The sequence below is a fragment of the Dreissena polymorpha genome, chromosome 5 (assembly GCF_020536995.1).
Source record: "Dreissena polymorpha isolate Duluth1 chromosome 5, UMN_Dpol_1.0, whole genome shotgun sequence".
In the NCBI taxonomy this organism is placed as follows: Eukaryota; Metazoa; Mollusca; class Bivalvia; order Myida; family Dreissenidae; genus Dreissena; species Dreissena polymorpha.
This window is the reverse complement of record NC_068359.1, coordinates 122,093,138-122,111,892: the sequence shown is the minus strand read 5'-3', so window position 1 is coordinate 122,111,892 and position 18,755 is coordinate 122,093,138. Positions and strand designations below refer to the sequence as shown.

The following is an 18,755-nucleotide window of genomic DNA, read 5'->3' as shown; positions in this document are numbered from 1 at the left end:
TTTCCACTCAGAACACACTCTGACGCATTTCTAGTCCCTAGAACATCATATAAATTTAAGACATTTCTAACTAGATTCAAGTTATAAAGCCTTCATTTCCAACCCTCAGATACTGATGAGCAGCAAACAGCATAAAACCTGAACAGTATGAGAGTAACAGGAAGACTGGCCTGGTTTTATGCTGGTTGCATGTAGCCAATGTCACTTTGCTTCTGTGTGGAACACGCTTAAAACATTCTGTCATAATCTGCTTTTATACTTGTACGAGTTTTGAACCTTGGTGGAAAATGTCTCTGTTCACATGTTTGAAGTTTTCATTGAATATCTTTATCAGTAACAAAGATATGGCGTTGTTACAGGAAAACCTTGCAATGATTATGTAGTTGTAATGATGATTAAGTGTTGCAACATGCAATACTTTAACATAACATTACGCAAATAAGCCCAAATGTGTGATTGGTAAAAGTAGAACTGTTCCATGAATAGTCAATGTTAAAATACTGTGTTGCACTTATGATCGATTGGAAACTGTATTGTTATCTTATATCAATAAAACAAAATGTATGATATTAAACAAGCCTCAGGTCCCTGTTGGGCCTACATGTACTGACTATGTTCTCTGATGTGGCTTCATGTACTGACTATGTTATCCAGGGGTTTTGAAATATTTTAAGAGTCTACTTGTCCACGGACAAGTTGGACCCACAAATTCACTTGTCCGTACCAAAGAAGTACTTGTCCGTACTTTTAAGATAGATAAAGGAAAATGTCATTACTAATTAAGCAAATAATACAAGCATACACTTTTGTTAACTTCTATTTTAAATTATAAACATAGTTAACTGGAAAATTCACATGAACAAAAAATACAAGCAAGATGTGCATATAATAAGATCACGTTTAAGTCACACATGATACCATCTCGGATATTTAATAATCTCAACATGACAAGACAATTAACTTGAAATAAAATAATCTCCGTTAATTATAAGTATATAATTATCCGCGAATAAAGGAAACTCCTGACAAAGTTTACATTAACACACATCGGCAACGTGTTCAAGCCAAGGAAAATCAATTAGCCAAGACTCAACAAATTCTCGTTTTCGCTTGGCGTCGTTTGTTTATCATATTCATACTTGGCTTTTCTCTTCTTTTCCGACGCCGAACTGATTTTATCATTGGTCTGATTAGCGTCATGGCTTGACGTTGAAGTGGTTTTATTATATAAAAATCGAATGCAGGTCGTTAGAACATGTATGCGGCCATTTGCAATGTACGAAAAGTGTTATCTAATGCGTGATTGGCTGTTGCTATACACATGTGTGCTGGTTTCTCTATTAAAATTGTTTTCTTATGCGTGATTGGCTGTTGCTATATATATATACTCGTGGACTGGTTTACTACATTAAATAATTATTATCGGAAAATAACCTACCTCCAGTTGAAAAAGTGTGCCATCCCGCAGATTAATCATATGCTATTTATATAAACTTTCGTTTTTGATTTTCGGAAAATAGAGTAGTTTCGTTCTCAAAAAAAAAATTACCACGGAAATTTTACTTGTCCCCGGACAAGTCAGCTTTCAAAAACTGCTTGTCCGGAAGGGGAAATTGACGACTCGGACAACTCAGACAGCGTATTTCAGAACCCCTGTGTTATCTAATGTGGCTACATGTAATGACCATGTTCTCTGATGTGGCTACAAGTACTGACTACGTTCTCATAGGTACCTACATGTAATGATTATTTTCTGAGATGCGGCTACATGTACTGACCATGTTCCCTGATGTGGCTTCATGTGCTGACTATGTTCTATGATGTGGCTACATGTACTGACTATGTTCTCTGATGTGGCTACATGTACTGACTATGTTCTCTGATGTGGCTACATGTACTGACTATGTTCTCTGATGCGGCTTCATGTACTGACTATGTTCTCTGATGTGGCTACATCAACGCTTCCACTAGCTTTCAAAAGTTGGAAATCCTGACTTCCAAGCATTAAAATTTGGAAGTCCAAGATGACAAGGGCTGTTTGTAAAACATGCATGCCCCCCATATGGGCTCTCCGTTGTAGTGAGAGCCATTGTGTGAATATGTTTTTTGTCACTGTGACCTTGACCTTTGACCTAGTGACCTGAAAATCAATAGGGGTCATCTGCCAGTCATGATCCATGTACCTATGAAGTTTAATGATCCTAGCCATAAGCGTTCTTGAGTTATCATCCAGACACCATTTTACTATTTCGGGTCACCGTGACCTTGACCTTTGACCTAGTGACCTGAAAATCAATAGGGGTCATCTGTGACTCATGATCAATCTACCTATCAAGTTTCATGATCCTAGGAATAAGCGTTCTTCAGTTATCATCCGGAAACCATTTTACTATTTTGGGTCATCATGACCTTGACCTTTGACCTGAAAATCAATAGGGGTCATCTGTGAGTCATGATCAATCTACCTATCAAGTTTCATGATCCTAGGCCTAAGCGTTCTTGAGTTATCATCCGGAAACCATTTTACTATTTCGGGTCACTGTGATCTTGACCTTTGACCTAGTGACCTGAAAATCAATAGGGGTCATCTGCGAGTCATGATCAATCTACCTATCAAGTTTCATGATCCTAGGCCTAAGCGTTCTTGAGTTATCATCCGAAAACCATTTTACTATTTCGGGTCACTGTGACCTTGACCTTTGACCTAGTGACCTGAAAATCAATAGGGGTCATCTGCAAGTCATGATCAATCTACCTATCAAGTTTCATGATCCTAGGCCTAAGCGTTCTTGAGTTATCATCCGGAAACCATTTTACTATTTCGGGTCACCGTGACCTTGACCTTTGATCTAGTGACCTCAAAATCAATAGGGGTCATCTGCGAGTCATGATCAATGTACCAATAAAGTTTCATGATCCTGGACCCAAGCGTTCTTGAGGTATCGTCTGACAACCACCTGGTGGACGGACCGACAGACAGACCGACATGAGCAAAGCAATATACCCCCTCTTCTTCGAAGGGGAGCATAAAAATTGGGAGGGGTCATCTGCCAGTCATGATCAATCTACCCATGAAGTTTCATGATCCTAGGCGTTTGCGTTCTTGAGTTATCATCCGGAAACCATTTAACTATTTCAGGTCACCGTGACCTTGACCTTTAACCTAGTGACCTGAAAATCAATAGGGGTCATCTGCCAGTCATGATCCATGTACCTATGAAGTTTCATGATCCTAGGCGTATGCGTTCTTGAGTTATAATCCGAAAACCATTCTACTATATTCGGGTCACCGTGACCTTGACCGTTGACCTAGTGACCTGAAAATCAATAGGGGTCATCTGCGAGTCATGATCAATCTACCCATAAAGTTTCATGATCCTAGGCGTATGCGTTCTTGAGTTATCAGCCGGAAACCATTTTACTATTTCGGGTCACCATGACCTTGACCTTTGACCTAGTGACCTGAAAATCAATAGGGATCATCTGCGAGTCATGATCAATCTACACATGAAGTTTTATGATCCTCGGCGTATGGGTTCTTGAGTTATCATCCGGAAACCATTTTACTACACTTCAACACCGTTATTTCGAAGTCGTCGGGACCGTTAAAAAACTTCCGGTTAACGATAATTCGAAATAAACATTTGACAGAAAACTTTGTTGATTCTGTTAAAATAGAACGTTGCTAACTTAAAAGCGTAAACTAGTCATATAGCAATATATTTCCACTTGTAACAAACGGAGGAATAAAAAGATTCTTTTCTTGTTTTTATTTATGTTTTATTACAGAACATATAAAATATAACGAATAGCACAAATTATCAGACATACAAACTTATGAATACATTTTCGGAAATGAATAAACTTTTTTTTACCAATACGCAATGTCTCTCTGAACACCAGCTTTCGCACAGACGACAAACGTGTAATTATCGGCTTTTGACGCGCCACGACAAGGTGTGAAAATACGCTCAGTTTTTGCAGTTTTGACTTCGGATTAAAGATTGATAATAAGGTGCGAATTATAGTGTTGGAACCGACTGAATCACTTCGAAATAATGATTTCTTCGGTTTAACGAAGTTCGGATTAACAATGAAATTTTACATTAAACAAAGAAGAACCAAAATCGGGACCCGAATAATACTTCGAAATAACGGTGACTTCGGCTTATCGGTTTTGAAGTGTATTTCGAATCACCGTGACCTTGACCTTTGACCTAGTTACCTCAAATTCAATAGGGGTCATCTGCGAGTCATGATCAATCTACCCATGAAGTTTCATGATCCTAGGCATTTGCGTTCTTGAGTTATCATCCGGATACCATTTTACTATTTCGGGTCACCGTGACCTTGACCTTTGACCTAGTGACCTAAAAAATCAATAGGGGTCATCTGCAAGTCATGATCAATGTACCTATGAAGTTTCATGATCCTAGGCCCAAGCGTTCTTGAGTTATCGTCTGACAACCATCTGGTGGACGAATCCCGACCGACCTACCGACATGAGCAAAGCAATATACCCCCTCTTCTTCGAAGGGGGGCATAATAAAGTAAGAAGTCCCAATTTTATTTCAATGAATATTTTAGTAATCCCTACCGTGCTGATCGCTGGAAACGTACATGTTCCAACTCTATCTATTACCCTATAATCCAGTATAATTACAATTTCAATGTTCAAATCAACACATAACCAGTATAGACGCTTATGTGTTTAAGAATTTTATAAACACAAACGTCCTTTATTTTAGGCAAGTGCATACGCGAAGTGAATTGTTGGATGGGATAATTCTCAATCAAGTGATTCAATGTGCGAGCATCGAGTTTAATTATTGTTAATAAATTGACGTATTGTTTTCTATAATTTCCATTGGTCAATACTTTCTCATTGCTTGCATTAATTCCGATGTAATTTTTTCATTCTAAAATCCTGCTTTTACTGAGTTACTGGCAAACATGTAAAGTGAATGGTGTAGATGCATACAAAGGGACTACATGTGTATTGTTACTGCATAAAATTTGTAACGGGTATTGTTTTGCATCTTACTCGCCATAAGTAATTAATTGCTCACCATTTGCATTTAACTTCTAATAAGAAACAATTGTTTACAGTAATTGTTTATGGTAAAAAGGTGATATGATGATGCCCGACACCGTTTTTAATGTACTGCTCAATTACCGTTGGATATTACGTTAATTTTAAGACTATGATTCCTTGTTAATTAATCTGCGATAAATGCTTTCATGACTGAGGCCAATAAAAAATTATGGTCACCAGTAATGAATCATATGCATTCTCGTTACCTATTGGATGCAGAACAGCACAGTTTGGCGATTGAAAAGTTACCTGAGTATTTCTTGTGTTGCATCCATGTCAGCATAGATGGCTGTGTAATGTGACTTTATTATTCGATACTCTGATATCTCTTATCAGTGGATGATCTATTGCCCCATGTCGCTTTTATGGCAATTAAGCGCGGAGTTAACAGAGTGAATGACCAGATTTACTGTTGTGATTTGTACCTCTCATGTATTAGACAACAGTATAAATGCAGATCATTGGACGTCCAAGTGACTTGAACATTCCACACTTTGTAAAACGGCCGTACGACTGTTGTTTTGGGGCGTAATTTACGCCCGGACGCTATTATTGGAAGCGCTGGGCTTCATGTACTGACTATGTTCTCTGATGTGGCTACATGTACTGACTATGTTCGCTGATGTGGCTACATGTACTGACTATGTTCTCTGATGTGGCTGCATGTACTGACTACGTTCTTATAGGTACCTACATGTACAGGTAATGCCTATGTTCTGAGATGCAGCTACATGTACTGATTATGTTCACTGATGTGTCTACATGTACTTACTAACTCTCTGATGTGGCTACATATACTGACTATGTTCCTGGATGTCGCTACATGTACTGACTATGATCTCTGATGTGGCTACATGTACTGACTATGTCCCCTGATGTGGCAATATGTTCTCTGACTATGTTTCTGTCACGCTTGCTGATGTGGCTACAGGTACTGCCTATGTTCTCCAATTAGGCAACATGTCCTGACCATGTTACTCACTGCGTTACTGTCCCGTTTGCTGATCCATATACTGCTGGTGTCAGTTCCAGGCGCGTTGGTCTCCTGTAACAGAGAGCTGAGGTGCACTGGGGCACCCAGGATCTTGTTAGGTCCGTTAGACTGCACGCTCGTGTCCACACTACAACAAAACCATGCACATTGATGAAGGCATTGGCAATTAGACGCTCTCAAAGGTTTCCAAACCTGGCAGAGATATTGTGCAGCAACACATAAACATTAGTATCAAGTTTCATGTTGATCTTATTACAACTAATAAAGGAGAGAGCAGGTTAATTCTCCATTTTTTCCATTCAAGATCCATAATTCAGAAGTGCTTCAGGCAATCTTAATGATAATTCATGATGATCTGAGTTGAACCATTTTTGCAAAATTCAACAGAGATAATTCAGGAGATTCTGGTTGATAATCAACCTGTGTGATAATCAACCTTTGTAAAGTTCATATGCTCTTAACATGACCACCAAGTTTCATGATGAACTGACTCAAACTATCTTAAGTAAGAGAGCTGAAAATAATAATTTTGCCATTTTAGCATAATTCAATTGCCATCATTAAGGAAATGCTGGAGGCAATATGACTGGTAATCAAAGTGGCAAAGTTCAATGATATGCCCACAAACATCACCACCAGATCTCGTGATGATATGATTTAACTATTCTGGTGTATGAACAAACCATTCTTCTGGAGGAAGCCAATGACAGGTGTAACCAGAATTAATAATGGTATTGTTGAATTAATCTTGAGTTAGAGAGTGTACAACATTACTTTGCCTTACTTAGGATAATTGAAAGCCATAATTCACAGGTTTCTTTCAGCTGGTTATTGTCTCTACGTTTTAATATGATCCTATTAGAATCCTTTTTGAATTGTTTGAGTAAGAGTGTAAGTTTAAACCTATTTATTTTCACTTGATTGCATAGAAAACCTTAGAATTATTTGAAAGGCTCTCAAGTTGGTTTCCTGGGACTAGAACTAGTACTTGGTGTCTATGGGGGAGATCTAAAGAACGCTTCCACAGCTTGGGGATCCAACCCGTGACCACCTTTTCCCAAGAGGGACACTCAAGGGCCAACATTCAGACTTCAAGCACTCTGGTTATTCAACTTGGCTAAGATATCATGCCCACAAACATTATTGACAATTTTTCATGACAATCACTCAGATTTAATATGTCAGAGTTAAGAGAGTTGACAAGGCTGATTGGTCTTTTTTCCATTCAAGGGCCGCAATTCTGAAACATTTGATCTGGCTTCTAATCAACCTTCACCATTTCTTTTTTTCCATTCAAGGGCCACAATTGATCTGGCTGCTAAAGTGCTAATAAACCAGTTACCTTAACCATGTTATTATTCTGACATACATTATCACCAAGTTTCATTATAACCCTGATTTAAACTGCTTGAAATTAAGAGTGGAGATCATTTGCCTGGACCAGGCCCCTCCCAACCACCGTAAGTGTGTCCATAATACAACCTGATCTTTAGAACAACACATATCATAACACAAGCAGATTCATTGAATTGATATCTCCCGCCATTATACTTCTAGACACAAAAGTATTCTGGACAGATGGACAAGGCCAATGTGCATCATCCCCTTATCCATATGTATACAAGTTTCAATAATCCGTCAAAGCACTTACAATATATGGCTTCGGACACACAAAAAAAGCATTCTTTCAAGATACAAAGGGCCAAAACTCCGTTATTATCCAATGGTGTACAATGCCATTTGGAGTGCATCATCCTCTTATCCATATATATACTCATACCAAGTTTCAATAAAATCCGTCAAAGCACTTCCAAGATATGGCTCCGGACACACAAAAAAAGCATTTTTTCAAGATACAAAGGGCCATAACTCCGTTATTATCCGATGGTGTACAATGCCATTTGGCGTGCATCATCCTATTATCCATATATATATATACTCATACCAAGTTTCAATGAAATCTGCCAAAGCACTTCCAAGATATAGCTCCGGACACAAAAGTGCCGGCCGGACGGACAATTCCAAAACAATATCCCTCCGCCTAAGGCGGGGGTTAATCAGGCTATCTATTTGTTTTTATTTTACCATGATGTGAGTATCAGTGCTAAAATAAAACTACTACTAACAATTAATGTACATTTTGATATGTGGTTGCAATTTGTACATGCAGAACAGAAATGTTTAGTTATAACTTCCAAAATCCAATAAATGTTTAATATGATTTTAACAATTAGAAAATATACTTACCTTTTGCTAATGAGAGCATACAGTCGATCGCAGATATGTTTGATGTCATCCTCTGTCTTTGAGTCGTCTATTTGCTCTAGAAAGGGCCCTATTGCCTCATACATTACATTTGAAGATGACACCACATCATTGTCTTCCAGCATACCTGCAACAAAAATGTTCTCAGTGTTGTATTTGTCTTTGGCCAGAGCAACTAAAAATAGTTTTGTGCTTAAATCACCAGGGTTTCAGCTGTTGATAGTCACTGTCGAAAATGGTGACAAATAAGTTCTGGCTGCAAGTTTTCGCAAATGGCAATATTACCAAAATCCATGATGTATGTATTAAATTACATAGTTATCAAAAAAGCTTTGGTCGGTATCTTTGGTAGCAACTATTATCATATTATAGAAATAAGTTTATTTTTTAGCTTTTACTTTTTTGAATGTGTCAGTGTCTATTCTAGAAATCCAAAAGTAGGGGGGGGGAATTCGAGTTATGGAGGTTTCGGTAAATGACAAGTTCGGTAAATTGATTTATATAGTAAATGCCGTGGAGGTTTCGGTAAATTGGTATCAATAGGGATTATCGCACCTTTTGTCGATAAGTGTGCACATTAATTGAGTTGTTTGGCACTAATTAAACTATCTGTTTAAATGTACGGAGTTGATTTTATCAATTTAGAGATGTTTGCAAAGTGTTAACTTTAATTATCCAGGCTTGCAACCTTTTAATATTCCAATCAAGGGAGGTAAATTATATATTAAAAGTTTATCTTTAGGTCATGATTGTTCTGTTTTTAATATATGTTTTAAAACAATTAGATGAAAAATCTTAATTAAAGCGTATCAGATAAAAAAATAAATAATGTGGCTCTTACAAGAGGTGGCCTCCACGTGGCAAGAGCTGGGCAACATATTCATCATGTTGGCAAACTTCTTCATGTTTATATTATGAGAAATTTTCGGTGGTTTAAAATACTAATATCAAATATATTTGTTTCTTAAATAAATAAATTTCTCGCTTCTTTTTCCTACAATCAGGTCAGCACGTAAGGCATTATTCTTAAAATAATCTAAATATGTATGTTTAGATTGTGAACATGCTTTAACACTGGTGGCCGAGTTTTTACATACACGATCAGTAACTTTCAAAGTGTGAAATAAACAAACGTTTTCCTTCTTTAATCATGTTTACAAAAAAATACTGGTGGTGACATCAAAGGAGGTTTATTTGTGGTAAAAATAAAATTATTATGTAATTGGGTAATTATAAAAAATATAAAAAACGGATTACAAAGTCAATCAGTTATTATTTTTTTATTCAACGGATTTGTTCAGGCAAAAAATGATATCAGTTATTTTGGCCTTAAAACCTATTGTTCCAGTACAGTAGCCAGGTGCCTGTGTATTAAGCTGATAAGATAGTGATCATCACAGCAGCTTGCTATTACACAGTGTATTCATTCTGCTTGTGTTGTGTTAGATGTCATTTTTATCAGTTTTCAATTATGTGTATCTCTTCGCTTAACTCAACGTTCAATGGCAAGCGCACTTAACAAAATTATAAAACATAACGCGTATCATTATATTACTTTTTATTAATTACGTACACGTATTAGATTTTATATATTGTTGTTTGTTTTTTTTCCTCAACCAGAAAGAAATAATAAAACATGTAATATAAAATTCAACATTTGGCTCTTACAAGAGGTGGCCTCCACGTGGAAAGAGCTGGGCAACATATTCATTATGTTGGCAAACTACCTCATGTTTATATATTGAGAAATTGAGTGTTTATCGGTGGTCTAAAATACTATTGCGTTTTATATTTAAACTGAAATCATTGTTATTAAATCATGTCTACAATAGTTTACAAGAACCTTTTTTAAATTGCATTAAACTTAATTGAAGATCTTACATTGATTCCGCCATAAATCATTATTTATTATTACTATTATGTTATTTAAATAAAAGTTGCGTTATTTAAATTGTCAATTTACCTACAATTTCCTAACAGAATTCGTTTTTCAGAGGTAGCTCATTCATTCCCCTTAATTCTTTACCGTAGGCATAGCATTAATTACTCAACTCAAAATTAATCCACAGTTTGCAAATAAATGCCCCTGATGTTATTGTAAGCCAATAATAGGTGTCATTAACACCTCGTTGTAGGTATACCACCTCTATAAAAACCAATTTACCGAACCCTCCACGGCATTTACTATATAAATCAATTAACCCTACTTGTCATTTACCGAAACCTCCAGCACCCGGAAATTCCCCCTCAAGTTCTCACTTTGAACAATAGTTTTTTTTTCAGAAACATAGGGAAAATTATCATATACTATTTTTAAGCGTTTTAGTTTTAATGTTTGATTGTTTTACCTTAAACATTATTACATACTGTCAAGTAAGTTAAATACTGCTGTTAAATAGCTAAAATGCAAGTCAAGTGAGGTCGAGTGTTATACATAAGGAAAGCTTCTTTGTGAAAGCAAAACTACTTTGTTTGAGCATGAAATCAAGAATATAAACTGGTCTATTTGTTTAACAATTTTCAATAAAAAATGTCATGCTTCTGGATTTTTCTTGTTCATAATTAAAGCACATGTCAAAAATGACAAGTCGACATTAGTAAACAATGACTTATTGAAAGATAAAAATAAGAAAAATCAGCATTTTCAACGATTATTCAAAGAATAACAAACGTATAGAAAATCAAGAGAAAGAATATATATTCACCTCCAACATAGCTAACGAGTTCTGAATCAATTGACGGAAAACAACCGGTGAGAAATTCTTCGTAGGCTGCCATTTTACCGGTGTCGAAAATAATTAAAGTTGTAAGTAACGCAAACGTGTACGGTGTAAAAATCGGTCCTAAATGAATAACAAAATAATATTTAATATAGATTTTGAAGAGTTCTATATGTCATTGTGTATCTTTATTTAAGGGGGAAATTAATCGCGTATAAAAATCACGAAAACATCTGTTAAGCTGACTTACCTACTTTTTTAGCTGTGGATTCAAAGGACTTTTTTTTAATGCTTCTACGAGTCATTTTGTACCGCCAATTTAGATGGTTACAGTAGGGATCAAACATTTACTTAAGGGTTCGAGTTTGGTGGGCTGTCCGCATGGCGGACAGTTGGGGTTTTCTCCTAATAAACTCGCAATACTACACAAATATTGAAATCTTTCAGCAAATTTCGTGAGTGAAGTAAATTAATTAGATAGGAGTGGTGCGACACCCTCTAGGCACTCGAATAATGCAGCCTCAGGCGCGGAAGGTGTTACCTCGTATTGCGTTTTCATAACTTAAAAGTCAAAATGCCAGCCTTAAATGAAACATGCTGTCCATGTGGGACTCAGGTTGCCAACCGATCGTACCGTGCACCATCCGCTACCGATGAAGACCAACCGAAACAAGAAGAAAAAAAGCTCGAGTCCTGATCATCATCGACAAGCATCAGCACAATACTTAAGCCCGAGGGCCGTTTGCGACCTGGGGCCAATTATCACTTCCCGGCACGGCTCAGCCGTGTATTAACGTCTATAATATATATCTTACTTTGTTTTGTTTATCTTTGTTTTGTTCTTTCTCTAAAATTTGACTGAACCAGATTTCCGTAATTTTATTTCCATTCAATTGATTACGCAATTAATGACGTATTTCTGTGACGTAATATCTGTGACGAATAACACCAGTTTAAGCTATTCGGACGTGAAAGGTTTATATGAAATATTTTTGAAGCATCAAATGAAAACAAAAATGTATTTCGAATTGTGCATTTGTCGTGCATAATTGGCAGCTTTGATAAAAATTATTGTAATCGCTCCGACAAGTCATTCGATTTTGTAAATCTGTTTTTGGTGACAGTGGTTAGCATTCACTTTAAAACGTGTGATTCAAAATAAATATAGATTAACTGATAGAATAACAGCAAACGGATTGCACATCGTTGTTATTTTATTATCATAAGCATCGGATTAAAGTTGTCATAGAGGTTAGTGTGTCTTTTACTTTTAAAATTTTGCTGTCTGTTGAATCCTGTTGAAGTTTAAATAGAGGCACCAATCTCATGTGAAGCAGAGTTTCTAAATTCAGTTTCAATCGATATTTGTAATATCCGAATTGCGTGCTACATGTCATTAAATAATCTAATTATGATTGATTATTTCGTTGATTTGTGGCTAAGATTGAATGTGGACGCCATTTTTTTCCAGTTGAACGTCACGCGCACACATTCCGAGGGCCGAATATAAATAATCGGCCCTTGCTTGAGGGCCGATTATTTATAATGACGCCGCAATGGTGATAATGGCATGAAAAACAGTACAAATTTGTTACTATATATAATAAGGTATGTATTATACGGAAATAGACGCTTAAAAGAAAACAAAGATGTCCCTCGTCCTTTCAGAGGAACAGGGGGTCGACATTGCCGATAGGCTAAATATGAGCCCTATGGTGTACAGGAAAAGCAAGACGAAAAACAAGGCAAAGAAGAAGACATACCTCTGAAATTCAAACGCAGCAGAGCTAAATCTGCAGTCTGAACCTATGTTGAAGGCCTGGACAAGAGCGTCAGGACTGTTAGACAAGAGGCTCGGCAACAAAAGACATGGCTGAACTTTCTTATGAAGACCTTTGTGTTCATGGCGTCTAACATAGCGAAAGGCAAGGACAGATCAGCATGAGTATGAGTATAAATTCATTTGATGTTTTGACATTTTTTAATTACAGTTGTTTTTTTGTCCTGTTAAATGCGATATTTAATAATGGATAAAGGGGTGTTGTTGGGTAAACTAAGTGATATGAGGCTAGTTGACATGGGACTTGTATATTGCCTATATCACATTCATCATGATAATTAAATCTTGAAATAGAGAGTACATCACAAAAATGAAAGCATCAGGATAAACACAATAGATGGTTAGTGTCTTGGATCGGGCAAGTTCATCGGGCACTGCTCACCAAATAAAATCATACAACTTGCACAATAGACTATCCACATTTAAAACAAGAATCACATATGCTCTATCTAATTAATACAATATAATTACAACATGTTTCACTGAAATGTTTAGTCAGACTGTAAAGGACAAACACGAAAAACCAAGACATAAATTCAGCTGTCTCTGGACCCTATACGGCTGCAATACGGACCATCCTGGATGCTGCCATCGTCCTGCATGGTCACCGATCAACATGGCAGTTTTGAACTTCCCAAAACTGCAGTGTTGGTCTTCCAGAGCCTCAAAGACATTCCTGGACTTTTAAGGACTTACAAGTGTTACTGACACTGAGTGTTGCTGTACACTGAGCTACACAGCGGCTACACGGCTCACATGCCTGATATGATTGTGTTAGTCCGGCATCTATATGAGACTGGGGCTTAACTGAATAAAAGAACCTCACTAAAGACAACAGTTTTGTAGGTGAGGACAAAAGCCTATTAATAATAATTTGATCAAAACTAGTTTATACGACGAACGGGACGATTTTAACTTTGAAATTGTGAATTTTCCGTTTCTAGATGGCAACATCCCTAAAGTACCTTCCTATGGTATTTACATTTCGCAGTTTGTACGTTATGCCAGAGCATGTTCATGTATTAAAGATTTTAATGATCGTAATCTAATATTAACTAAAAAATTGCTAAAACAAGGCTTTTTATATCATAACATAAGAAATAAATTTGCTAGATTTTACTCTAAGTATGGTGATTTAATTTTAAAATATAATGTTTCTTTAAAATGGCATTTAAATAATGGAATCTCCCATCCATCATTTTACGGAGATGTTTTGAAGCGTGTCCGCATATTAAAATATGTTAAATCAAATGTTCATATTAAACTTTTCAATTTAATTAACTTGTTTTTATCAAAATACGATGCTTATGTACTTAAAAACACGTGTTTGATGGTTTTCGATACACTATATCTTTCTTCCCTTAAAATTTGGAATCATTAGTGATATTATAGGCATTTTTCACTGTTAAATAAAATTGTGTCATTGTGTCGTATGAACAAATCTGCATGAAAACTACATTATAGGCATTTTTCACTGTTTAATAAAATTGTGTCATTGTGTCGTATGAACAAATCTGCATGAAAACTACATTTGGACTCAAATCGTGCATCAAATCATTTCTGTCTTCAGTTGTCAAAACACCTATATACTGTTTGATTCCAATAATGTCGCTTTAAAGGGGCCTTTTCACAGATTTTTGCATATTTTGAAGTTTGTCATTAAATGCTTTATATTGATAAATGTAAACATTGGATCTTAAAAGCTCTAGTAAAAAATCAAGAATAAAATTAAAACAAGGAAAAAAAGTAGCCGGTACCAGGGCTCGAACCAGTGACCCCCGGAGTCCTGGAGTTAGTCTGAAGTAAAAACGCATTAGCCCTCTCGGCTATTCCGCCGAGTATACACAGAAGAAGTATTTTATACGTTATATAAGCAATCTTCATAGTTTCGTAAATTTATACGACAACAACAGAACTCTCCAAATTATTCAATCGTTTCGCGTTGCAACGCTTTATAATTTTTAGGTTTTCAAATCGTCAAAAGATACATATAATGGCTATATTGGACTATGGTAAATGTTCAGTAATACTGTTTCCTCACAAATATCATAACTAAAACGAAAATTTGCGAATCTGAAACAACTTTTTTCAATTTTGTTAATTTACCAAACCGTGAAAAGATCCCTTTAATGGAATTACCATTTTTATTCATTTGCTTCATAATATTAAATCACCTAAACTTGTTTTATTAGTAGCACAGCCCCATTAATATTTTTATTTAGTACTGCCCCTGGAATTTGTTCACGTCATTATGTCATTATGGATTTTTGTGACGTCATACGACCGACTTTCCCAGTTGTAATCTACGTGCATAGGTCATTGGGTTTATAACGTTCCATTTTATTTATATTTTCTCTCTGATAGGCGTTTCTTGTTTGATTTAATTATTTTTATTTTTTTAGCAGTCACATAAACAACCAAGCTATGTAATATGGAATTTTTACACCCATTATTGCTGCTTCTTCCTGTATTTTCGCGATGATTATCTGAGATATTAACTCATTGACACTATATTCTCAAATCTTTTTCTATAAAGAAGGAATGTAGTTGACAATTGTTAATAGTTTTATTTGATCGTTCGTCAAAAAGTTGTAACTCTGTTACTCTTGTATCTTCAATGCAATTGAGTAATTAAATAGTAATTAAATTGAATGCGTTTTAATTCCCTTTTATTATTTTTTAATTTGAGTTACAATGCTATGACGTTAAATTTTATTTACACTTAAATGTATTATGAATATTGCTGGGCAAAGTGTGAGGTTGAGCGCTCTATAACCAGGTTTAAACCCACAATGCTTTACATTGACCGTTCCAAGGCGGTGACCCCAGCTTTATTCATATTTTGTGTTTATGTTGATTTGTATTGTGCTGTATTGTGCTGTTTTGTACTGTTTGGGCAATCGGTCACTTGCCTTAAATAAAGGACCAACTAATTGTTTTTAATGAAAATTCAATACTGCTCCAGCAGCTGGAGTTTCACTTCTTTATATTGCTGAGGACAAGAGTCTCACTAATAACAAGGGTCTCACTGATAGCCAGGACTTCACTGATGACACGCGCTTAGGTGAAGACAAGATCTTCACTGATGACAAGAACCACATTGAGATCAATGACTATACTAAAGTCAAGAGTCTATCTGGTGAAAAGGGTCTCACTGAGGACAAAGACCTTATAGATGACAAGTGCCTAGCTTATGACAAGAACTTCTCCGATGGCAAGAGCCTGAAGGATGAGAAGAGTTTCACGTTTGACAAAGGGCACTGATGACAGGATTCTCTCTGCTAAACCCCTGGCTATTAAAAAGAGTCTCAAGAGCCTTGTTCAGGAAAAGAGCTTCCCTGACAACAAGTTTGGCTTATGCCGAGAGCCATACTGACTACAAAAGGCTTACTAATGAAAAGATCCTTGCTTATGACAAGAGACTCACTGAATATACCAGCCTTTCTGAAAACAAGGACTTCCCTGATGACAAGAGACTTTCTGATAACAAGGACCTCCCTGATGACACGAGCCTTTCTGATAACAAAGGCCTTCCTGATGACAAGAGCGTTTTTGATAACAAGGGCCTCCCTGACAACACGGGCCTCCCTGATGAAAAGAGCCTTTCTGATAACAATGGCATCCCTGATAACAAGAGTCATTCTGATGACAAGAGCATCTCTGATGACAAGAGTCTTTCTGATAACAAGAGCCTCCATGATGACAAGAGCCTCTCTGATAACAAGGGCCCTCCTAATGACACGGCCCTTCTTATGACAAGGACCTCCGTGATGACAAGGGCCTCCCTGATGACAATAGCTATCCCGATGGCAATGGCCTCAATGATGACAAGAGCCTTTCTGATAAAAGGGCCTCCCTGATAACAAGGCTTCCATGATGACAAGAGCCTTTCTAACAACGAGGGCATCCTTGATAACAAGGGCCTTCCTGATGACAAGGGCCTCCCTGATGACAAGAGCTCTCCCGATGACAATGGCATCAACGATGACAAGAGCCTTTCTGACAACAAGGTCCTTCCTGATAACAAGGGCCTTCCTGATGACAAGAACCTTTCAGAAAACAAGATCCCTCCTGATGATAAGAGCCTTTTTGATAACAAGGGCCTTCCGGATGACGAGGGCACACCTGATGATAAAAGCCTTACTGATAGCAAAGACTTCACAGATGACAAGAGCCCTTCTGATAACAAGGGCTTCCCAGATGACAAAAAGATCAAACACTCGCTCAAACAATAATTGTGTTTAAATTTATATTTAGTTTAAAATATGTACTTGTATCTTAATTTGATAAGTATGAATTTATTAAATAATACAAATAATTGTGTGTATATACTGGTATATACTGTGTCTTCATATGATTTTTTAAGTATCTTCAGTAACAGGCAACATACTTAACACATGACAAGTAAATTTGCATAAAGTGCAAAAACGCACCTATAATTCTTCCATGTTCATTTAATGTATTTTTATTTATATTTGTCGGCCGCTGATAAATTAAAGTCAAGAGGAACACGGCAGCATTAATATATATATATATATATATATATATATATATATATATATATATATATATATATATATATATATATATATATATATATATATATATATATATATATATATATGTATGTATTAGTCTTACATTTGGCTCTTGTTAACAGTATGTTTCCACTAATTGTTTACAGTAAAAAAGGTGAGATGATTATGCCCGTTTTATAGTACATTTATTGTTAAACGGTGATTCCTCGTTAATCTAAGGTAATCGCTTACTTAATGACCGACTTCAATAAAAAATCAAAGTACTGACAGTACTGTTGTGACGATGCTTTTGAAGAGGATTGATATAAAAGCATCTATTTAAGTTTATCTACATCACCACAATTGTTTATGTGGGTACGAAAATTTTGGGTGGGAAAAAATGGGTACTTAAATTGTGGGAACAAAAATTATGCCCCCAAAAAATTGGGTACGACAAAAGATTTGGTTATGAAAAAAAAAATGGGTAGGATAAAAAATTGGGTACGAAATAAAAAGTGGGTACGAGCAAAAATTAGGGTACGAAAAAAAATTGGGTACGAAAAAAATTGGGTACGAAAAATGTAGGGTACGAAATAAAATTGCGGGTACGGGGAAGTAGTACCCTTGGGGAACTTGATCCATTCAGCGAAACTTGGAGGCGGGTTACATTCTCGATTAAATATAACAAGAAATATCTGTAGAAAAAGATATTCGACGTGTATTTTCTGAACCACTCCTCTCCAAAAACGTTCTGTTACAGTAAAACGTTTGTGGGTTATAACATTACGTTTCAGCATATAAATTCAAAACTTAACATGCTCTTTAGTTACACCATGCTCTTTAATTTCACATGTATATCATACCGAACTTTATATTGTGTAGTTTCCTTTCCTAAGTTAATGATGCTATGTGTACGGACGTGATTTCACATGCCAATGTGCATGAACATATAAATTTTCTCTTTTGATTATTGTTTTTTCTCTAATCCAATAAGCTTAGGCATGTTGCATGTTAAGAACGGCAATAATTTCATGATGATTCGCGAAAGTAGGTATGAGCACATAGTCGTAGGAGCAATTGAAGAGGTGAGTTCGCCCATGAACACATGGTAAGGTTAACTAAATCTCCGAGATATGACCTAATACATTATGTGTTTTAAACAGCAAACAATATCCAACAAACGCATGAATTATCAAACATAGTATGTGCACTGATGTGGCTCTGTAATTTCTGTTTGAAAAGTTTATTAAATATTCAAAATGTGAAAGCACGCGTAAGAGCGAGTTTCACAGATGTCATTCGGCTATTAATATGCTTTTATATA

General features: G+C 36.2%; 1 protein-coding gene across 1 annotated transcript in view; it reads right to left on the bottom strand.

Moving 5' to 3' along the window:
- LOC127832637 (ATP-binding cassette sub-family F member 3-like) overlaps window positions 1-11,170 on the bottom strand; it is a 36,831-nt gene extending 25,661 nt beyond the window's left edge. The window contains exons 1-3 of the mRNA XM_052358200.1: window positions 11,060-11,170; window positions 8,337-8,481; window positions 6,078-6,216 (exon numbers count right to left, since the gene is read on the bottom strand). Coding sequence (XP_052214160.1) covers window positions 6,078-6,216; window positions 8,337-8,481; window positions 11,060-11,132 — 357 coding nt within the window. The 5' untranslated portion in view covers window positions 11,133-11,170. The remainder of the gene's footprint in view (window positions 1-6,077; window positions 6,217-8,336; window positions 8,482-11,059) is intronic.
- Between the last annotated feature and the right edge of the window lie 7,585 nt (window positions 11,171-18,755).